The sequence below is a fragment of the Kogia breviceps genome, chromosome 10 (assembly GCF_026419965.1).
Source record: "Kogia breviceps isolate mKogBre1 chromosome 10, mKogBre1 haplotype 1, whole genome shotgun sequence".
NCBI classification, from domain to species: Eukaryota; Metazoa; Chordata; class Mammalia; order Artiodactyla; family Physeteridae; genus Kogia; species Kogia breviceps.
The window spans coordinates 34,014,557-34,038,212 of NC_081319.1; the positions used below are offsets into that span (position 1 = coordinate 34,014,557).

At 48.5% G+C, this 23,656-nt stretch overlaps 1 protein-coding gene across 5 annotated transcripts in view; it reads left to right on the forward strand.

Annotated features, from left to right (window-relative positions):
• Nucleotides 1-13,393, forward strand: part of WNT5A (Wnt family member 5A) — a 36,346-nt gene extending 22,953 nt beyond the window's left edge. For all 5 annotated transcript variants that reach the window (XM_067043900.1, XM_067043903.1, XM_067043904.1 and 2 more), the window contains 2 exons: nt 1,845-2,137; nt 8,796-13,393. In XM_067043900.1, coding sequence (XP_066900001.1) covers nt 1,845-2,137; nt 8,796-9,254 — 752 coding nt within the window. In that variant the 3' untranslated portion in view covers nt 9,255-13,393. The remainder of the gene's footprint in view (nt 1-1,844; nt 2,138-8,795) is intronic.
• Nucleotides 13,394-23,656: the final 10,263 nt, after the last annotated feature.

The following is a 23,656-nucleotide window of genomic DNA, read 5'->3' on the forward strand; positions in this document are numbered from 1 at the left end:
TTCTACCAGGTTTGTATTCTGGGGCAAAAAAGGATATGTTCAAGGTAGACTTATGAAAATAGCAGCATTATTGTGTTTTATGTAGAAGCCCTTTTGTGTTCTATATATACAGGAGAGTGGTTTATTTTCCTGTCTCCAGAGGATTGTTTCTCTCTCTTCCTCAGACTACCTCTTTATTCTACAAGTCTCCCATCCAGGGACACAGCATTTTCTATATTATCAGTGTTAATCCTCAAATCACTCCCTAGAATCTGTCTGCTCTCCTCATTTCTCTCCACTCCCTTGATGTTCTCTTGCCTTGCTAATTGAAGCTAGGTAGATGTAACACCCCACCCCCCCCCCAGGAACTTTCTGGATCCTCCTGCCAACCACCCGTACAGTCCTCAAGTTGTTCATTTTTTAAGATGTGGGAGGGAAGGTCTGGTAAATCAGAACCGTCACTATTCCTGGAAGGGAGATCACAAATGGCTGTGGATTGAAGTGTGCAGCAGCAGTCCAGTCAAAGGGCAGCCTGTGGGAAACGTGCATTGGCAGCGCCGTCCTCCTGCAGGATGGGCCTTCTCGTTGGGGCTGAGCCCTGTTGTCAGCTGTTCTTGTGCTGTCCCCCATTGCCCCCCCCCCCAAAAAAAAAGATTGTTAGCAGGCTCTTTAAGTATAGGAGCAACCGTTTCCGGTAAAGAGATTCCAGGGCCAGAAGGGGCCCTTTTTTTCCCTAGGCATCTAGTTCAATACCCTTAATTTTATAGTTGAGGAAAATAAGGACCCCCCCCCCATCGTGCTCCCCTTCCACCCCCCCGCCCCAAACAAGGCCCAGCTGGCCGGGTGTTAACCCTTTCTCTCTCATAGGACAATACTTTCATTAAGTGACTTCTTGTTACATGGAGAAATGTCTCCACATACAAGTGGAGAAGAAGGCAGTCTATGGTTACCTCTTTTTTGTCCTTACAAATAGGGCTCCTATAGAACCGTTTGACAGGGAGATACTCTTTACAAGTTTTAGGGAAGGAGAGAACCTTTTTCCTCTAGGCCTATATATTCTTTACAAGTTTGGGGAAGAAGAACCTATTTTTTTTTCCTCCTTTTTGCTATTATCCTAACAGTTGGAGTCAGAGGCTGCTGGGGAGTTGCAGAAGTGACATTAAGGAACTTCAGACTGTTTTAAAAGTAGATACTCACCTACTCGAGTGAGAAGTATCAGGCCGGTCAGCTTGGGGTTTGAGAAGAGGCGAGTTTCATTTAAAACTCTCTAGGGACCAGTTTAGAAATGTCCTCTGGAAAAGTCAGGAGCCTTGTTCTGAGACAGGCTTGATGCTGCAGATGGGAAGCCGGGTTTCAACCACCGAGGCCACAGGGAGTGGGGAGGGGCTGCTGCAGGGGCTCTAAGCCTTGCAGCCCCCATGCCCCTGCCCTGTAGGTAACTCAGAATGAAAATAATACCAAACTTTAAAATAAGTGTAAGGAAGTCTACCCCGATTCTGCGTTTTCCCTCAGTGACTTCTTTCGTGGGCATTTTGGGGAAAAAAGTTTGGAATATTTGCATAAGAGGTGTAGAGAAAAATCAGTCCAGCACTGCTTAGAATCCTGCCTTGGGCTCTGAAGTGTCAGAGCAGAGGTACCAGGGATGCTACTCCTTTGTCATGTGTCGCTTCTACGTGTGTGGGGGGAATGTCTCCCGCCTTCCCCCTCCAGGTGGGGCCGGGGGCTCAGGGCCTCCTTGTTCCCCAGCCAGGAGCCGGGGGCTCGGCGGTGTGCCAGCCGGTCCCCCGCCCCTCGCCTTCTGCTGCACTGCCCCGGCCGGGGCTGCGGAGCGGGGGGGGCGCCCACTGACCCGTCCTCGCCCGCAGGCAGCCGCGAGACGGCCTTCACGTACGCGGTGAGCGCCGCGGGGGTGGTCAACGCCATGAGCCGCGCCTGCCGCGAGGGCGAGCTGTCCACCTGTGGCTGCAGCCGCGCCGCGCGCCCCAAGGACCTGCCGCGGGACTGGCTGTGGGGCGGCTGCGGCGACAACATCGACTACGGCTACCGCTTCGCCAAGGAGTTCGTGGACGCGCGCGAGCGGGAGCGCATCCACGCCAAGGGCTCCTATGAGAGCGCACGCATCCTCATGAACCTGCACAACAACGAGGCCGGCCGCAGGGTGAGCGTCCCCGCCGCCGCGTCCCTGCTGGGGGCGGGCGGTTTCTCCAGTTTCCGTCTCTCTCTCTGTCTCTGCGTCTGGGTCTCCCTCTCTTCCCGTCTCTGTCTCCGCCTCCCGTCCTAGCGTTGCCGGTCTCTCCCCGCCTCTCCGTGCTGCTCTCTTTCCACGCCCCCCCCTCCACAAGCAGCTACACACAGGCCTCCCTGGAGAGGGGTGGACACCCCAGAAAGGCCTCCTGGATGGGAAGCATCCCGCTTTGGCCTCCTCCAGCCAAGGTGCTCCTGACCTGGCCTGAGAAAGAGCGTTCTCTGCCTTTGTAATTAGTCCCAAGTGCCGCTGGACAGCCCAGCTAGAAATAAAAATGATCCTAACGTTCGCTGCCCTCCGCCTGGGATCAAGTTTGTGATTGGGCTTCAGTGGAGGACAGGGAGTTATTTGTGCCAGTAGGTGCCCAGCTCAGAAGGACCTCACCCGAGCTTCCATGGTTACTTACCTTCCCCTCTGCTTTCTTTGTGCCCCTCCTCGTGTCATTAGAGAGCAGTCCTGATGGATTCAGAGTTTTTCAGAAAGACCAGTTCTAGGAAAATGAGAATTTCTACCAGACTGGAGTTTTACATAGTATAGGTCTGACCATCAGGCCGACCGAGGTGCTCTGGAGAGGGGAGAGCCACTAAGAAGTGTGCAGAGAGCTGCTCTGGAGAGGAGGGAGCCTCTCAGAAGTGTGCAGAGAGGTGCTCTGGAGAGGGGAGAGCCTCTCAGAAGTGGGCAGAGAGGTGCTCTGGAGAGGGGAGAGCCTCTCAGAAGTGGGCAGAGAGCTGCTCTGGAGAGGAGAGAGTCACTCAGAAGTGGGCAGAGAGCTGCTCTGGAGAGGAGAGAGCCTCTCAGAAGTGTGCAGAGAGGTGCTCTGGAGAGGGGAGAGCCTCTCAGAAGTGTGCAGGGAGCTGCTCTGGAGAGGGGAGAGCCTCTCAGAAGTGGGCAGAGAGGTGCTCTGGAGAGGGGAGAGCCTCTCAGAAGTGGGCAGAGAGCTGCTCTGGAGAGGAGAGAGTCACTCAGAAGTGGGCAGAGAGCTGCTCTGGAGAGGAGAGAGCCTCTCAGAAGTGTGCAGAGAGGTGCTCTGGAGAGGGGAGAGCCTCTCAGAAGTGTGCAGGGAGCTGCTCTGGAGAGGGGAGAGCCTCTCAGAAGTGTGCAGGGAGCTGCTCAGGAGAGGGGAGAGCCTCTCAGAAGTGTGCAGGGAGCTGCTCTGGAGAGGGGAGAGCCTCTCAGAAGTGTGCAGAGAGGTGCTCAGGAGAGGGGAGAGCCTCTCAGAAGTGTGCAGAGAGGTGCTCAGGAGAGGGGAGAGCCTCTCAGAAGTGTGCAGAGAGGTGCTCAGGAGAGGGGAGAGCCTCTCAGAAGTGTGCAGAGAGGTGCTCAGGAGAGGGGAGAGCCTCTCAGAAGTGTGCAGGGAGGTGCTCTGGAGCGGGGAGAGCCTCTCAGAAGTGTGCAGAGAGCTGCTCAGGAGAGGGGAGAGCCTCTCAGAAGTGTGCAGGGAGCTGCTCTGGAGAGGGGAGAGCCTCTCAGAAGTGTGCAGGGAGCTGCTCTGGAGCGGGGAGAGCCTCTCAGAAGTGGGCAGAGAGGTGCTCTGGAGAGGGGAGAGCCTCTCAGAAGTGTGCAAAGAGGTGCTCAGGAGAGGGGAGAGCCTCTCAGAAGTGTGCAGAGAGGTGCTCAGGAGAGGGGAGAGCCTCTCAGAAGTGTGCAGGGAGCTGCTCTGGAGCGGGGAGAGCCTCTCAGAAGTGTGCAGAGAGGTGCTCAGGAGAGGGGAGAGCCTCTCAGAAGTGTGCAGAGAGGTGCTCAGGAGAGGGGAGAGCCTCTCAGAAGTGTGCAGAGAGGTGCTCAGGAGAGGGGAGAGCCTCTCAGAAGAGTGCAGAGAGGTGCTCAGGAGAGGGGAGAGCCTCTCAGAAGTGTGCAGAGAGGTGCTCAGGAGAGGGGAGAGCCACTCAGAAGTGTGCAGAGAGCTGCTCTGGAGAGGGGAGAGCCACTCAGAAGTGTGCAGAGAGGTGCTCTGGAGCGGGGAGAGCCTCTCAGAAGTGTGCAGAGAGGTGCTCTGGAGCGGGGAGAGCCTCTCAGAAGTGTGCAGAGAGGTGCTCAGGAGAGGGGAGAGCCTCTCAGAAGTGTGCAGAGAGGTGCTCAGGAGAGGGGAGAGCCTCTCAGAAGTGTGCAGGGAGCTGCTCTGGAGCGGGGAGAGCCTCTCAGAAGTGTGCAGAGAGGTGCTCAGGAGAGGGGAGAGCCTCTCAGAAGTGTGCAGAGAGGTGCTCAGGAGAGGGGAGAGCCTCTCAGAAGTGTGCAGAGAGGTGCTCAGGAGAGGGGAGAGCCTCTCAGAAGTGTGCAGAGAGCTGCTCAGGAGAGGGGAGAGCCACTCAGAAGTGTGCAGAGAGCTGCTCTGGAGAGGGGAGAGCCACTCAGAAGTGTGCAGAGAGGTGCTCTGGAGAGGAGAGAGTCACTCAGAAGTGTGCAGAGAGCTGCTCTGGCGAGGGGGAGCCACTGAGAAGTGTGCAGAGAGGTGCTCTGGAGAGGGGAGAGCCTCTCAGAAGTGTGCAGAGAGGTGCTCTGGAGAGGGGAGAGCCTCTCAGAAGTGGGCAGAGAGGTGCTCTGGAGAGGGGAGAGCCTCTCAGAAGTGTGCAGGGAGCTGCTCTGGAGAGGGGAGAGCCACTCAGAAGTGTGCAGAGAGGTGCTCTGGAGAGGAGAGAGTCACTCAGAAGTGTGCAGAGAGGTGCTCTGGAGAGAGGAGAGCGACTCAGAAGTGTGCAGAGAGCTGCTCTGGAGAGGGGAGAGCCACTCAGAAGTGTGCAGAGAGGTGCTCTGGAGAGGGGAGAGTGACTCAGAAGTGTGCAGAGAGGTGCTCTGGAGAGGAGAGAGTCACTCAGAAGTGTGCAGAGAGCTGCTCAGGAGAGGGGAGAGCCTCTCAGAAGTGTGCAGAGAGCTGCTCAGGAGAGGGGAGAGCCTCTCAGAAGTGTGCAGAGAGGTGCTCTGGAGAGGGGAGAGCCTCTCAGAAGTGGGCAGAGAGGTGCTCTGGAGAGGGGAGAGCCTCTCAGAAGTGTGCAGAGAGGTGCTCTGGAGAGGGGAGAGCCTCTCAGAAGTGTGCAGGGAGCTGCTCTGGAGAGGGGAGAGCCACTCAGAAGTGTGCAGAGAGGTGCTCTGGAGAGGAGAGAGTCACTCAGAAGTGTGCAGAGAGGTGCTCTGGAGAGAGGAGAGCGACTCAGAAGTGTGCAGAGAGCTGCTCTGGAGAGGGGAGAGCCACTCAGAAGTGTGCAGAGAGGTGCTCTGGAGAGGGGAGAGTGACTCAGAAGTGTGCAGAGAGCTGCTCAGGAGAGGGGAGAGCCTCTCAGAAGTGTGCAGAGAGCTGCTCAGGAGAGGGGAGAGCCTCTCAGAAGTGTGCAGAGAGGTGCTCTGGAGAGGGGGAGCCACTGAGAAGTGTGCAGAGGAAGTCCTCGCCAGGTAGCCACAGCCTCCCTTTATCATTTTTTCCTTCCCCTGATCGGGATGTGAAACACTCGCCCACAATAGTTAAAAAAGACCCTTTTTTTCCTGTGGTTAAACTCATGGCACTTTATGGCTGCTTTATAATGAAGGGGTGAAAACTTTTCCTGACTTTGGCAGCATTGAAAACCAGAGGCATTATTTTTTCACAGAACCCAAGGTAAGTGCCAGGAACTTTCTGGTTACAGATTTCACTCTTGTGTATTTTGGGGTGAGGAAAAGGGACAATAATCACAGAGTAGAATGTAGAGCACTGGAAGGAGGCTTCGAGCCCCTTAGCCACACCCTCTCATTTTAAAGATTGGGAAACTGAGGCTGGAGAACCACTTCAAGTCCGTGGGGAGAATTAGTGGATTGAGCTGTAAGCCCAGGCACCTTTTTTTTTTTTTTTTTTTTTTTTTTAATTAAACTAATAGCATCACAGCTAGAGGGTAAAGGGCCATAGGTTTGGGGATTAAAGAAATCTAGGTTAAAATCCCGTTCTGTCTGTTCGTTTCTGAGCCTCCGTTTGCACATTTGTTAAATGGGCGTTAGCTATCACTTGGGGTTGCTGTAGGACTCACTGGGATCATATAGTAGATTGAACCTTATTACCAATACATGACCATTTCTGACATCCAATTTCATAAGGTTCAATTGAAGGGCTGAGGTAAGTGCTTGATAAATGATAACTTAGTTACGAGAAGCAAAGGACTTAGGGAAGTCAAAGATTATCTAGATCATTTCAGCTAACCTATTTCTTCTCAAATTTGATCTTAACTATTTGGGGGGTGCAGTTCTCAGGGAAAGACTAAACTCTGGAGAATTTCACCTGTGGTGCCTTGAGGGGTCAGGTAATTGCTCCAGGGGAGTGTGGCCTCTCCTTTCCGAGGCCGCCCGTTACTGTGGTGCCGGCAGTGTGGGTGGACTCACTCCCCACTGCAGCCGACCCACGCCATGGAGTGGGCATGCCCGTCCCGCTCTCTCTGGGGCCCTAGGACTTTGGTCTTGTCCTCCTCAGGGACACATCACCTTACTCTGCATGCCGGGTGCCCAGCGTCTCAGACCAGAAATGCTTCCAGGACAGAGGTATGGCTGACCCTCTGGGCCCCACTGTGCCCCTGTTTGGTGCTTTCATCCATCTTTGCAGATACCTTAGACTTCTCTCATGGTGAGAAATCATTAGGGGCTTAGCAACCAAGAAGAGCAGGCCAAGGGATTTCCAAGTGGAGAGAGGGGATTTTGGAGAGTGAGAAAAGCCCCTTCAACATAATTTCATTTAACATTTGGATTTTTTTTTTTTTTTTTTTTTTGCGGTATGCGGGGCCTCTCACTGTTGTGGCCTCTCCCGTTGCGGAGCACAGGCTCCGGACGCGCAGGCCTAGCGGCCATGGCTCACGGGCTTAGTTGCTCCGCGGCATGTGGGATCTTCCCGGACCAGGGCACGAACCCGTGTCTCCTGCATCGGCAGGCGGATTCTCAACCACTGCGCCACCAGGGAAGCCCTAACATTTGGATTTTTAAATGAGGGGAGTGTTTTTGGAAATTTTATAATTGGAGCAATGAACTGTGCTTGGATTTTGGTGGATGAGATTACTGGGAAGACAGTTTTTCTGCAGGATAGTGGGGGTGGGAGGAGGAAAGTTAGACACTGTGCCAGGAAATCATATTAGAATCTCCTTGGGACATTAGCTTTTGATTTTCCTCAAAGGGGAGCGAAGGTTAAATACGTTTGCAAAACCCTTCTCCAGACTAGCTGCAGGCCTGAAACACTTCGTATCAAGGGAGTACACTGCAGCTCCCCTTATAAGAAAGCCCCTTATGCATCCCTGGAGGGAGAAGGTAGCTGTTCTGGGCAGAAGCAGCCTTCTAACTCGTTCTGGCCCTCCAGGTTCCTGACAGGCCCTCTGCAGCGTGCCAGCAGCGCGCCGGCTCTGGAGGGTCACCGGCACAGGAACTGTAGGCAGTCAGCACTACAAATAGGCAGCCGCCACCTCCCAGACTGCTGGGCACACAGCACTGTGAGGCCAGACCCATAGGTGCTGCTACTGCGAGGCCAGGGTGACTGGGCAAGGGCCCGGGACCAGCGGCCAGACTGTCACCCTGCGGACCAGGTTTACTGATCGCATCCTGCCTGCTAAGTACTTTCATGCATCTCCTGATTTTATCCTTGCAACAGCGCTGTGAGGTTGCAACCATCACAAATTGAAAACAGAGGCTCAGAATGGTGAAGCCTATTGCCTAAATTCAGGGACAGAGTTAGGACAGAACCCAGGTCCGCCTGGGCCCCAGATGGATGCTTTTTGCCTAGGCAGAGGCGGGTAGAGTAGGGACTGTGCGAGAAGCAGGAGTGAGAGTACCTGAGATCCAGACCCAGTTCTCCCACATTCTAGCTGTGTGACCTGTGCGGGCCACTTACCCTCTATCTGCGTCACTGCCATCATCTAATCCAGGCCACATTACAACCTTGCTGGGACCATTAAGTGAGATGAAGAGTGTAAAGGCTCTTATGATAGTGCCTGGCACACAGCAGTAGTGATAGTAAGAGTGAGTAAAGATTGGAACCCTGATCCTACCTGGGCTGGACACCTGCCCAGCCCTGCCACTTACCAGCTGGGTGTCCAGGGCCAAGTCATGAACATGACCTTGGAGCCCACCTGCCTGGGTTCAAATCCTGCCTCCCCTCCCTTCTTCCCAGTGGTTGGGTCAGTAACTCACGTTGCTGGGTCTCGCTTCCCTTCTCTGTGAGATGCAGACGATAGAGCTCTTCCCTCATGGGCTGCTGGTGGGGATGAATCCAGGTGAGGAACTGATAGCAGGCTCTGGGCTGAGTGTTCAAGATGTATGACTTGCTGCTAATGTTCTTCCCTGCAAAAAAAAAAGAGGCAAATGGAACCAATTTTTTCCCCTCTCCCATTCAAAAACTGTGGTTGTTTATTATGATGATGTGTAATAATGAGGGGCTAAGAACCTATTTATTCTGCAGACTTTTTAAAGAAGGCAACACAAGGCTTCTGGTCGTGGAGGACGAGGGGGAAGTAGCCCAGGCCCAGGTTTAGCTGGTGACCAGGGCTCCACCCAGCCGGGGAGCTCGGTCACCCGAGCGCCCCCCCGAGTCGGGGCTCCCGGGTGAGTTCGCCCGCTGACTGTCCCCTTCTCCCCGCAGACGGTGTACAACCTGGCGGACGTGGCCTGCAAGTGCCACGGGGTGTCAGGCTCGTGCAGCCTCAAGACGTGCTGGCTGCAGTTGGCCGACTTCCGCAAGGTGGGCGATGCCCTGAAGGAGAAGTACGACAGCGCAGCGGCCATGCGGCTCAACAGCCGGGGCAAGCTGGTGCAGGTCAACAGCCGCTTCAACTCGCCCACCACGCAGGACCTGGTCTACATCGACCCCAGCCCTGACTACTGCGTGCGCAACGAGAGCACCGGCTCGCTGGGCACACAGGGCCGCCTGTGCAACAAGACGTCCGAGGGCATGGACGGCTGCGAGCTCATGTGCTGCGGCCGTGGCTACGACCAGTTTAAGACGGTGCAGACCGAGCGCTGCCACTGCAAGTTCCACTGGTGCTGCTACGTCAAGTGCAAGAAGTGCACGGAGATCGTGGACCAGTTCGTGTGCAAGTAGTGGGCACCCTGCCGCCCGCCCATCACCCAGCCCCACTCCCAGGACCCACTTATTTATAGAAAGTACAGTGATTCTGTTGTTGTTGTCTTTAATACTGTTTTATTTTTTGTCCCCAAGAATTGCAACCGGAACCATGTTTTTTTCTGTTCCCATCTGAGAACTCTGTGGTTTATTATTAATATTATAATTATTATTTGGCAAAAAGGGGGGGTGGGAACCAAGAAAATATTTATTTTGTGGATCATTGAAAAGGTAAGATAAGACTTCTTTTGCTGGTATATAGGATGAGGGGGGGAATAACGCACACCTTAAGTTAGATGTGTGCACATCTGGAAGGTCAAGGAAACACTGTTTTCTTTGTCTCAACTATGGGGTCGTATGGGACAGGTAGCATCCAGCTGCAAGAGGGTGGTACAGATCTATGCATGATTTAGCTCCTGTGACTAAAAGGAATTCGGTGCTCTGGTGAAAGTTGAAAGGTCTTGAGAAAAAAAACAAAAAAATGAGACACCCCCCCCCCCCCACCGCCCCTTTCTCAGGGGCTGCCAGCCTGAAACATTTCCAAAATGGTATTTAAGAGCAAAAATCTCATATCCCTTAAAGAAAACAGGTTTATCACGTGTCGCACTGTTCTCAAACATTCCATCTACAGATGGTCCATTCTACTAGCTACTGAAACTTGGGGAGCAGGGACGGAAGCCCCAGAAATTTTTTAAAAAGAGAAAACTTTAAAACTCCTTATATTAAGTCAGTGATTTGACGCTGTTGTGGGAATTAGGTTATCCACTTGGAAAAGGATCCCGAGTGATTCTGGGTACTAGACTTTTTGTTTGGAGAAGGGCAAGGGAGGTTGGCTTGACTGTAAAGGAAAATATACTGTAATTTTCTTAGGGATACTTGGTTAATAAATGATAACAATGAAAATAATAAATGAATTCCATTCACAGATCCTCAGCCCAAGCTACAAGGTAATTGCGTGCAGTTCAGCACTGCACCAGAGCAGAAAACCTATTTGAAGGAAGAAAGTGACATCTGCCCTCCCTACTTGACCCCGAGCCCTCTCCGATTCCTCCATGCCTTGCTGCGCTGTGATGCCAGCCACGTTTCCAAACGGCAGCTCCACTGGGTCCCCTCTGACAGTAGGACAGGAAATGAAACATTAGGAGCTCCGCTTGGGAAACAGTTTGCTACTTAGGGATTTTGTTTTTCCCCTATAACTTTTATTTTGAGGTGCAGTAGTTTTCTATGTTTTAATGACATTACTTGGCGAATGGACTTCACAGAGGTGTGGCAGCGCTTCCCTGTTATGATCCTGTGTTTAGACTTTCCACTCACGCTTTCCTATTACCCTGCAGGTGTACCCTAGAACTGTTCCTAGAGGACTTGAACAGTTGCATTTATAAGGGGGGAAATGTGGTTTAATGGTGCCTGATATCTCAGTCTCTTGTACATAACATACATATATATATATACATATATATATATAAATATAAATATAATTATATCTCAGTGCAGCCAGTGATTTAGATTTACAGTTTACTCGGGTTATTTTTTGGTCTAGAGCCTTGTTGTCCTCTATTGCAATCCAATTGGGATTTTTCCAGACGGTTTCTGAGTTGAGCTGGGGCTGTGGCCTTGATGCCGTCACACCCTGAGCATCACGGAGCAGCCTTGTTTCTGAGGAATCCGGAAGGTCTTACTAAATTAGTGCATTGTTGGTTTGAAGATTTCTTTTATCTTCCCTGCCCCATCCTCCTTTTCTGTACCCTTTCTGGAGAGGGCATTACTTATTCATCACAGACGTGGGAATGAAGAGATATTCAACACTAAGAAGCATTGTCAGCATTTCTCTTTCCTTCATGCATTTTGCAGAGTGGAAACTGGTGCCCATTAGACCTAATAGTACCTATTTGAGTCCCTAAGGAAAATCCAGCTCACAACATATATAGCTAGTTTAAAAATGTTTTTAAACCAGGACACCTTTTTCCAGAGAGTGCCATCAAATGTGTTCTTATCTCAGACTTCTGTTGTTTTAAAAGTTTGGAAAGATACACATCTCCTGCAGCCCTCGTGGGAATGGGTGGCCCTCAGATCACCTCAGCCACCTGTGGCTCTTATTGCACAAGGATATTCACTCCCCTGCAGTTGCAGTGAATTACAAGCAAAAGATCTTGAAAGTAAGAAGCACTAGTTAGTTTAAAATGTCACTTTTTTGGTTTTTATTATACAAAAACCATGAAGTAATTTCTTTTTATTTGCTAAACCAGATTTTGTTCCTTTTTAGTGATTCATGTTTATGAAGAGAGTTGAGTTTAACAATCCTAGTTTTTAAAAGAAACTATTTAATGTAAAATATTCTACTTGTCATTCAGATATTATGTATATCTTCTATGGCCTTTATACTTTTAATGTACATATTTCTGTCTCGCGTGATTTGTATATTTCACTGGTTCAAAAAACAAACAAACATCGGAAGGCTTATGCCAAATGGAAGATAGAATATAAAATAAAACGTTACTTGGATATTGGTAAGTGGTTTCAATTGTCCTTCAGATACTTCATGTGGAGAGTTTTTGAGAAAACATGAGGGATAGTTTAGGGGTGACTACATGTCAGAATAATAGAAGAGTGGAGAATTTTACCAAAACCAAACTATTTGGGAGCTTCAAAAGATTTCTATATGTAACGGAACAAAAGGGGAATTCTCTTTTCCTATATATGTTCCTCAAGAAAAGAAATCAAGCAGATGGCTTAAAGCTGGTTATAGGATTGCTCACATTCTTTGAGCATTATGCATGTAACTTAATTGTTTTAGAGCGTGTTGGTGTTGTAACATCTCAGAGAAGAACTGAAAAGGCACATGCTTTTATGCATGACCAGAATTTTAGTCCAAAAAAAAGTGTATTTGTGTTCACCACTGCAGCTAGCGCGCTGCTCTGTTTGAAGTTACTGTGTGGATGGAGTGTCTCTTTGCCCCTTGGAAAGCAGTTTTATGAAAAGCAAGCCTCAATCTGCAGAGAATGAAGGAAACTGAAGGTTCGTTGTGTTAAGTGCAATTAATACAAGCCCTGTGCTTCTTGAAAACGCGCAGCGAAGCCTGGCCCGCGACGCTCAGATTGATACGTTAGCCCTTTGCTTTTTTTCTTTCCGGATAACCTTGTAACATATTGAAACCTTTTAAGGATGCCAAGAATGCATTATTCCACAAAAAAACAGTAGACCAACATATAGAGTGTTTAAAATAGCATTTCTGGGCAAATTCAAACGCTTGTGGTTCTAGGACTCACATCTGTTTCAGTTTTTCCTCAGTTGTATATTGACCAGTGTTCTTTATTGCAAAAACATATACTCGATTTAGGAGCGTCAGCATATTTTTTTTTCTTCTCATCCTGGAGTGCATTCAAGATCTTCCCAATACAGGAAAATTAACAAAAAATTTATATATAGGCAGCGACAAACAGAGCTATGTTCAAAATAGTTATTATGGGCTTAAGTAAAAGGAAGACTGTTTTAAGCTTTAGTCCAGTGTATCTGTTCAGTTTTTCAAGCTGCTGACCTCCCGAGACCGGCACTGTGTTTCAGTAGCCCATGCAAACCCTTTGCGTGTACGATTTGCCAATACAATTTTCAATTTGTCTTTGCAAGACATTGTTCAAGCCACCAGAAGTATCAAAGATGACACTGTAGTAGGATAAGTACTCCAAATAAGAGTCACTGGCTGACTCGTAGAAATCATTAGCAGAAACAGTCCCCAAAGACTGAGTGATCCATAATTTAAATAGAGACAGCTAGAAAAGCTACTAATAACTTGAAGGGTATATATGATGCAAATACGCACCAAGGCATAGGTCTAAGATACTGCATTATCACTGTAAAGTATACTTCTAAAATATTTATTTTTTTAAGAAAGTATTTGTTAGTCTCCCCTCTCTTTGGAATGGTGAAAGCCAGATGCCATACTTTGAAACGCATTCTTAATACAGGAAACATTCAGCAACATAGGAATTACAACTTAGTAAAGGAATCTTCTAATTTACCTATTCGCACAGACCTTACGTTTAACTCTGATGACTGGATAATATTTTATGTTGGTAAAACATCATCTTGTTAGCCAACTTTAAAAAATGGATGTGGAATGATTAAAGGTTGGTACGATTTTTTTAGAAAAACAAAAAATGTATCAATTTTAATCTAGAAGATTTAATTAACATTCTGTCTCAGTATTTCAAAAGCAAAAAAGGAATAAGGAAAATTGCATTTTAGACCAATTTTACATGCAGTGTACCATTTGCTGGGCTAGAAATAGATAAAGATTATTTATTTTTGTTCATATCTTGTACTACTTTTCTATTAAAGTCATTTTATAAAATCAGCGCAGTCACGTGTATGTTTGGCAGAGATGGTGTCCATGGCAGTTGAAATTTGATGTGGGCCTAGAGTGTGATTATGGCTTAGCGAATCCAGGAAAAAAAATGCAGATTTCAGGCATGTAGATGATATTATGGTCAAATCTCAACGATCTATTGTGTATTTTAATGCTTATCTTTTTTTGCCTGTAGCTATTTTTTATCCCATTTCTTATTTGTTCTGCTGCTACTAATATATGAGAGTTGTATTGGGAGATTATTATTCAGTGCAGGCATTTAGCACAGCGACATGGGATTGTGAAGAAATACCAGGGCAAGAGAAGAAAGAATGATTTGAGGAGAGAGAAAAAAAAAATGTCCTAGGTAAACAGACTGAATCCCCCGGACTATTCTCTGCTGGTTCCCTTTTGGAAGTTGCCATGGTTGCCAGCCAGGTGTTTAGATCAGGTTTCTCCACCTCAGCACTTTTGGCATCTGAGGCTGGATAATTCTTTATTGTGGGGGGCTGTCCTGTGCGATGTTTAGCAGCATCACTAGCCTCTACCCACTAGATGCCAGTAGCTCCCCCATTTGTGACAAGCAAAAATGTCTCCAGACACTGCACCATGTACCCCAGGGTGCAGGATCAACCCCAGGTGAAAAGCAGAGCTTTAGATGGAGGAACTGAGGTTCTGAGCACTTGGGGAGCGCAGGCTGACCACGGTGGTGGACTGGTGCTTACCTGGTCCCTTGTAAGCTTTCCCATGCAGAGTACGGAGCTGTAGCATCCTTCACAGGGCAGCCTGGCTCAGTGATTAAGAATATAGGCTCTGGAGCCAGACCGCCTGGGTTCAAATCCTGGTATTGCCATTAGCTCTGTCACCTTGGGAAAGTTGTATAACCTCTCTGAGCACCCAGTTAAAGTGGGAGAGAGTATTACATGGTAACATGAGTTACCATGTTTGGACTGTTTAGCGCAGGTTCGAGTGCATAGGAAGAGCTCACTATAGTTTAGCTAAGAAGGATAGAGTAAGTCTGAAGACTAAACCCAGGAAGGTGGGCCAGTGTTCTTTAAAATACCCCCCCAGCGGCTAGCTCAGTGCTAGGAAGGCCCCCTTAGTGTTTGGGGGAGGTTACAAACCATGGCCCTCTGCGTATATCACATTTCCAGATGTGTTTTGTTTGACTGGCCAGCATTAAAAAGATACTCAAATTAGTTGCCAGCGCTTAAAAACATGAGTATTTTCACATTCAAATTTGGATTTCTGCCTTCCAAACAGGAAGAACTGGCCACCTGAGTACACGGTATCACAGGTCCCCTGTCGCGACACTCAGCTGGATCCCAGCAGCCCCTGCTTCCAGACAGCGCTGGCTGCGTCCAGTTAGCCAGCCACTTATGCCCCCTAACTGACCCCTGCAGACTCACGCACTTGCCATGGTTGTCACAAGTGTTTTCCCTCTAACTCAGAGTTTCTCAACCTCACCCTTACTGACATTTTGGGCCAAATAATTGTGAGGGGCCGTTGTGTGCACGAGACCCTCAGAGGGGCTTCACCACATGACTCTTGCCTCGGAGACCCTGACCAGAGCCGCTCACACCAGTGGTGACCCCTTGATGCTGACGCTGCCAATACCATGCTAGACTCAGCGCCTCGAGCTCACAGGCTTCATCTCCTTCACTCTCCGTGACAAGCTTATCAGACACGGATGTGAGCATCATGCCCATTTTACAGATGAGGACGCCGAGGCCGGGAGAATTAAGTCACTCACTTTATCGGTTGTCCATTGCTGGATAACGCACCACACTCACACCAAAAATTAGTGGCCGAAAACAATCACCATTGTATTTGCTTGGGATCCTGTGGGTAAACGATAGGGGCTGGGTTAACTCTGAGGGGTGGTGTCCTGCTGCCCCTGTCCTTACTCAGGGCCGGCGGCAGATGGGTGAGGGGCTGGCTGATCCCACACGGCCTCTGTCTCGCACACTTCAATAGCTGGTTCTGGCTGCTGCCCGGGCCTTTCTCTCCATGTGGTCTCTTATCTTTAAGGATAAGGGGTGCCCTGCGCTCTTTCACACTGTGATACCACATCCCATGGAGGTGAGACTGGAAGCCTCAAAGGCCTCTTGAGGCCTGAAATCCACAGTTACACTAGAGTTGGCCCTCCACATCCACAGATACACAACGCTGACATCGGGACTTGAGCATCCTCGCATTTTGGCATCTGAGGGGGGGGGTCCGGGAACCAATTCCCATGGACATGGAGGGATGGCTATATATCACTTCCACTGCATTCACTGGCCAAAGCAAGCCCACCGACAACCCAGATTCAAAGAGATAGAGAAATAGGCACCACCTCTCAATGAGAGGAATGGCAAAGTCACATTGCAAAGGAGATCTGTACAGATTGGGAGAAGTTGCTGCAGCATCCTTCAAATGGTCTCTCCCATGGGCCAAGATTCCACAGTGTCTGAGTGGCTCTACCTCCCCTCTCTCCTCTGACAGCACCTGCAATAGGATTTCCTTCTCTCACCCCCAGAAACCCACCTTAAGCATGGGGCAGAGGGTAGGACAAAGAAGTTGGAGTCAAGAAAACCTGGTTCCAAGCTTTGCTCTTATTAGCTGTGTGTCCTTTAGCCAGTTACTTAACCCCTCTGAGCTTCATTCAGTATTCTCATGTGGAACATGAGGATATGATAGCGTTATAGGGTGTTGGTGAGGATTGCTAGTCATGGAAGTAAAGAGCATGGCACCGAGGAGGACCTCAAGCGGTGGCAGGGATGATGGTGGTGGTGGTAGCAATCACCCACTGGCATGGGGAGAAAACAGCCACATTCCCATCACCAGCTTTTGATGACTCATGAGCCTCCCTGATTCAGCAAATTGCAGGGTGCTCCCTTCAAGGCACTGGGAGGGGACTCCTGAAGGTTCTTGATCGGGCTCAGGCTGGGGAAGCAGAGGATGGGCTCAGCCTCAGCTCAGACATGCCAAGTCCTCCCCCATCCCTGGGAAACACCGAGGAATGTTTTCCCATGTCTCAGGAGAGACCTATGACACGAGCAGGGTGGGGACCTACCTCTTCTTTACAAAGCAAGATCTTGAGGCTGAGAAGAGCAGCCCTGAACCCTAGGCACACCCTGCACCGTACCCCACTTTGCTTCCTGCGGGTATCAAGCTGTGCCCCCGTGGGTAAGCCAGTGAGCTTCCTTTGGGTCTCAGGTTCCTGTCTATCAAGTGGAAATAATAAGACCTGTGCAACTCGCAGCACAGATTTTTGAGCAACTGCTCCCATTACTACACATGTCCTGGGTGGGTTGGTTTGTTTGTTTTTAATGGATTTTTCATTATTTCGTTTGATCTCATGGCATCCAACAAAAAGAAGGGTTACTCTTTACATGTTACAGAAGAAACAGAAGCCCCAGAAGACTGTCTTTTCCAAAACTACAGAGCTGGTAAGAAGTAAAGCCGGGTCCCTCTGATTACAGAGCCCTCGTTTTATCCACGAGATGACAGTACCTCAGGGTTACCGGGAAGAGCAAAATGGAAGGCTAGAAACACTAGAAACCTAACATTTCATTCCTGACCCAGAGTCATTTGTCCTAGTTTTCGAGCTGAGACCACCTTGGAGTCCCTGGTCAAAGTTCACACACTCTTGCAAAGGAGGCCCCAGTGGGCGGCCGGCAAGGTTTCCCTCTGCACGTGAACCAGGCCTGAGAGACCTAGACCCTGGCTTTACGACCAGCCCAACAGCACTTTCACCATCTGGATAGTAGTCCAACTCTGGCCACCACTTTGCTGTGTGACTTTGGGCAAATCCCCTCCCTTCGGTGGGCCTTATTTCCTGACATGCGCACAATGGTTTGGATGGGGTCACACGACTGAGTTTGGTTTCCTGTTCAGCATTATCGCGTCCCAGGAAATTGATGGCATGTGGAGGTGGAGAACAGGCCTCAAACCCTAATACTTGGGAATAAAAAGAATGCAAATGAAAACCGGCCTCCGCTGCTTACGGATACATACAAGGAGAGCATCTCGTTTGCGTGTCCTCCTCCACCACGTCCTGGCCCCATGCCCCACCCAGCATGAGGTGGCAACACAGGAACACTGCGAGTGTCAGAATCAGAAACACCTGCACCATCTTGGGCAAATTTGACCTTTCTGAGCTCTCATTTCCTGGTCTGTGAAAGGGGCAAACCCTATCCACGGTGCAGGACTCCTGTGAGGATTACCTGGCAAAGGGTTCCCGCAGTGATAGGCACATGGTGACCACTCAATAACCAGAAGCTCTTATGTTATTAACCTAATCTGTAAGCCCTCCTGTCTGCCGGGACCCCTCCCCACCCTGAAGAGAGAAGCCTGATCAACTATTTAGTGGCAGATAATTCATGGATAACTCCAATGCACTCCTCTGCACGTTGTCTCCTCAGTGTGCTTCCTGAGAGAAGAGACTAAAAGCAGTCAATTCTTCGCAGCCCAGCCCCCGGCAGTCTTTCCGGAGGGATTTCTGGCATCCTCAAGGTGGATTTCCCTTTCTAGGGCCTCTTCAGACTTTCACGATTCCGGCTGTGCCTGAAGGCTGTCTGCTTTTATTCTCTCACTCCACTTTCCCCAGACGCTGCTGGGCACCAAGCCTTCTGCAAGGTGTGGAAAAGAGCGAGACCCTCTCATGCCTCGAGCCTCTCCAAGTTGACCTCGAGATTGACTGTGAGGTCCAAGTCCAGGCTGAACCAGGAAGGAGACTGCATGGTGATTCCCAGGGAGCCTCTACGCGCCGCAGGAAAACCACACTCGAGCACGTTCTCAGCGAGCAGTTCAAACCACTTGAATTCGGGTCTCGCAAACCAAGAAACCAGTTCTAAGTGTTTTCACCTCTCCCACTGCTTCCTCCTAAATTTCATTAGGGCTGACAATTTGTATATCCACTTACAGTGTAATGTGATTTAAATGGCTGACCATAACTGTTAGTGATGGAGTTTTCCTGGGGAGCAGGGCCCCTCCGCAGCTGGGCGGTAGTTTTAAAGGCCAGGATGCGTCTTGTTAGACGCAGTGTTCGTCCTAGGAGGCGGGAGGAACTGCCTCTTGGCCCCCTTCCCTCCTCACCCCACAATCACTTTTGTTCTCGGAGGCCGAGCTATCTTGGAGTTTTCGGCATGCAATAAAACACACTCGACCACAGGCCCCGTGTTGAGCCAGGATGGCTGGAGGAGAAGCCAAGCCCGTTGCCCTGACCAGCTACATGGTTAGGAGGAATTGATAGTGTGTGTCCTGCTTTGTGGCTTTTCTTTTTGTTTTGGCTTTGTAACTAAAACAGAGCTGATACCTCAGAGATGGGCTGTTCAGTTTTATTTTATCCCCCCTCAGGATTTCACACACATTGTGTATGTGTGTCTGTGCTTGTATATTTGTGTTGGGGTGGGGTGGGGGAGAGCAGTTATCATATCATGAATTGAATTTGGGTTTGAATCCTTGCCCTGTCTCACTTGGGGACCTCAGGCATCTCCTTTTGCCTCTGTGAGTATTGATTTCCTCATCTGGATCACGAAGCTGATGTTCCTGCCTTGCATAATTAATCAGGTGAAGTATCTAGAACTGTACTGTCCAGTACAGGAGCCATTAGCCACATTTGGCTATTTAAATTTAATTAAAATACAATAAAATATCCAGTTCCTCAGTTGCACTGGCTACATTTCACGTGCTTAACAACCACACATCCAAAGTGACGGCGTAGTTACAGCGCTTTCCAGCACTGAGGAAAGTTCTTCTGGAAGCACTGGCCTAGAGCTGTGCCTATACCCACTAGATGCTCAAGCTGTACCTGCAGGAAGAATTGTGGCCTTCACCACCTTTAACTATACCAACACCTGCAGCCAACAGGGTGCTGAATTAAATCAGGAAAAACTTCTTACAGAGATCAGCTTCCCCCAGAATTGAGAATGTGAAACTCACAAATCAGCTGTCTTGTTCTGAGGACCCTGTTTCTCGTACGCATAATGTCCAAACGTGGGAAAATACTCCACAGAGAGGCAGATGCAACACAAGAACAGCAAAGACTGTAAAGTGCAAGATGGAGGCTGTAACACGGCAGGTGCCCACAGTGCCAATGGTTCTGGACCGTATTAGTTAAGATTGTTTTGACCACAATCCCAGAATCCAACTTCAGCTGGAGGAAACAACAGCTCCTTGGAAGATGTTGCCATGTCTCCTGGAGGCCAAGGAAGTCTCGAGCCATAGGGGTGGCTCCGGGGCCTCAGATACGAAATGTGTGAATTTGCCCTCTGCTGTGCTCTCCACATTTGACAGAGCTCCCGAATCAGCTAGGATATTCATAAAATACAGATGCTAGGGCCCTCCCTTGGACGTGCAGATTCATTATGCTTGGAGGGAGTCCTGGGAGTCTGTTTTTTCTAGGCTCCTTGCCTGAGACTGAAACCTATGTTCCAGATCTGCACTCCCAGCTCTCCTGTGTTTCTAGAAAGCTTGCTGCCAGGTTGAATGCCATAATCCGGAGTGAGGATCTGACTGGCCCATTCATCTGCCATTGTTCAATCAGCACAGTTGGGGGTGGGGAGGAAGGGCAGCAGAGTTTCTTGGCTCAAGTCCGATTCCTGAGGTCTAAATTCCTGGAACTACCATATAACCCAGCAATCCCACTTCTGGGTCTTTGTCCAAAAGAATTGGAATCAGGATCTCAAAGAGACATGTGCACTCCCGTATTCACTGCAGCATTATTCCCAATAGCCAAGATCTGAAAATAGCCTAAATGTCTATGGACAGGTGAATGGATAAAGAAAATGTGGTATATACATACAAGGAAATATTATTCAGCTTCGGTTAAAAAAAAAGGAAATCCTGCCATTCACGACAACATAGATGAAACTGGAGGACAGAAGTTATGCTAAGTGAAATAAACCAGTCACAGAAGGACAGATACCGCATGATTCCACTTACAGGAGGCATCCAAAATAGTCTAACTCCTAGAAACAGAGACTAGAATGGTGGTTGCCAGGGGATGATGGGGGGAGGGGGAAATAGGGAGTTGCTGTTCAAGTAGGTATAAAGTTTCAGTCATGCAAGAAGAATAAATTCTAGAGACCTGCTGTACAGCCTTGTGCCTGCAGTTAACAATACTGTATTGTACACTTAAAACTTGGTTAACAGGTAGAGTTCATGTTAAGTGTTCTTACCACAGTTTAAAGAAAAAAAGGAGGGAGTTTTGATGAGGTGTTCAGAGAGCACAGACACAGCTCCTGTGGGGCCAATGCCATTTCAGGGCTTTATTTTGTGACATCTAGGGGTAGGAGGCATTTTGTCACGCAGTCACAGGTAACCAATTCAAAGAGCTCTATTTTCTTTTTGGGGGAAACCATCTGAAAGCCATTTCTCTTACTATTTAATGTGCTGTTGATTTTGCAACTTTTCAGCGAAAAACTTAGTCCTGAGAACACGTGATTTTTAAGGGGTGCTTCACACACCTGACTTGGTGATATCCAAGGGTCTTCATCTCCTTTTTGCCCTCAGACGAAATGCTCTGTTTCACAATGGAAATGAATGGGTAAAACTATTCGTGTGTGTGTGTGTGTGTGTGTGTGTGTGTGTGTATGGGAAAAATGTCTGAAGAGCAGTGCGCTAAAGTGTTCACAGCGGTGAAGTCAGGTTTTAGTTTTATTCATCTTTTTTTTTTTTTTTTTTTTTTTTTTTTTCGGTATGCGGGCCTCTCACTGCTGTGGCCTCTCCCGTTGCGGAGCACAGGCTCCGGACGCGCAGGCCTAGTGGCCATGGCTCACGGGCTTAGTTGCTCCACGGCATGTGGGATCTTCCCGGACCAGGGCACGAACCCGTGTCTCCTGCATCGGCAGGCGGATTCTCAACCACTGCGCCACCAGGGAAGCCCATTCATCTTTATATTCTAATATTTCTATGATGAAAATGATTTTTTTGCAGTCATTAAAGGTCATTTTTAAATATAAAAATGGATACATGAAATAACGGTTGACATGCATGTGATGACCCCTGTGAAAAGTGTAGAAAATGATCTCTGAGGGCTAACTTCATGCTTGAAGCGAAGCTAAGTTTTGGCTTTCGCAAGGGTGCAGAACTGCTCAGGAGTCTGGTAATCAGCATCACGCCCTCCCTCCGCAGGAGGCGACGGAGCAGGATCTGCTAGGCTAGCTCCTGGGAGTCAGACGAAGGACTCTGAAGGGGTTTTTCCTTTGTACCTGGGACAATGCTCAGTGCTGATGATTATGCCAAAGTACAGCAGGAAAAAATGAAGAAAGAATTTAAGTCAGACTCATATGGTGAAGCTTGGGGAGGAGGGAGAATCAGAGGGTGTTTACTTGACACAGAGCGTTTGGGCTCCTTTAGGATTCTGACCTGGGGCTGGAAGAGCACGGGACCAAGGACGTGTGGGTGAGCAGTTGCCGCTTTCAGCGGGGGTGACTGAGGAATTGTGCCAAACAGCAGCAGAAGTCAGTCCACTCGGCCAGCGGTCAAGGGAAGTGAAGCCATGGTGAGCCTGGGGAGGTCCTTCTGTTTGAGGCTGGTGGTAAAGGGGGACGGCACCCCCCCTTGGCGGATGCATCCTCAGCCAAGGGGTGAGCTTCCCCCTTGGTTTCAACAGAGCTGCTCCCTCTCCATGGACATGTTTTCGCAATGACTTGAAGATACAAATGAATTGATGGCATCTTCTTCACTTGCTATGTTGCTGGCAAATACAAACTTTTATTATTATATAGTATCCCTATTAATACCAGATGTTTTGCACCTCAAATTCTATTGGGTTTGGTATCAGTATGGCTACCATCGTCTCCTTTTGGTTAGTACTTGTCTCTTTTAATCCTTTTGTGCAACTGCTCTGTTTCTTTAGGTTTTGAGTGTTTCTTTTAAACATCTGGAGTTGGATTTTCTTTACTCTGACAATCTTTACTCTTTGCCTTTTAACTGAAAAGTTAGTTCATTATTTTGATTGTATATATTTTGAGCTTTCTATTTGTCCTCCTTTTTCTTTCTTTTGTTTATCTTCCTTTCTTGCTCTTTGGGGTGATTTGTATTTCCTTTTTCTCATTCCATTTTCTTACTTTCTGTTTTGGAAGCTATATTTCCTATTTTTTTAAAATATGGATGCCCTCTATGCTTAAATATTTATATTGAATAAAGTCTAATATTAATCAGCACCTTGATCATCTTCTCAAACAATGTGAGGTTCCTAGATCATTTCAATTCCAGTTTTTCTCCTAATGTGTATGCTCTTATTTGACCAGTGTCTTAGTTGTTTAATGCCCTAAGGTAGACACTGCAGTTATTATTTTATACAGTCAATGTTCGTTTAGATTTTCCAACATACATGCCAGGATCTTATCTCTTAGACCAACTGTGATCTGTATTGACTTTCCTTAGTGCCAGAAGTGCAGCCTTTAGAAGTTCTTTTAGTGAGTTGATGGGAATTGTCTTAGTTTTTATTTTATTGAAAATATTTTTATTTAACCATCAATCTTAAATGGATGTTTTCCTGGGTATGAAATGACAATTATTCATCTGTTCCTTTGACTCAAAAAGTATTATGATAACCAAGCTGTATGCTAGACACTAAGGAATCAAGTATGAGCCAGTACAAACTCTGTCTCTATTCTTATGGGATTAACCAGATAGTTGGAAATGCAGACAATCAAACCATTACACAAATAAAAATGAAACTGCAATTGGTAACTGACATGAAGGGCTCATGGTGCTGACCCAATCAGGGGGACCAGGGAAAGTTTCCCTCAAAGAAACAGAAATTGAGCTGGGAATTACACTGAAGCTTGGTGAATAAGTAGGAGGTACCTTGGGCAAAGGCAGGGCTGGGAAGAGTGGCATCAGGGGAGAGTAATCCAGGCACAAGAAACAGCAAATGCAAAGGCCCTGTGGTGGACTGGCGTCTTTGAGAAGCTGAAAAATGGCCAGCAAGACTAGATGACCAAGGATGGTGGGGACAGTGGCCAACTGGGCTGGGAAGATCAGCTGAAGGTCATGAAGAGCTTGCAAATTGTGTTGAAGATGTTGGGATTTCTACTAAAAT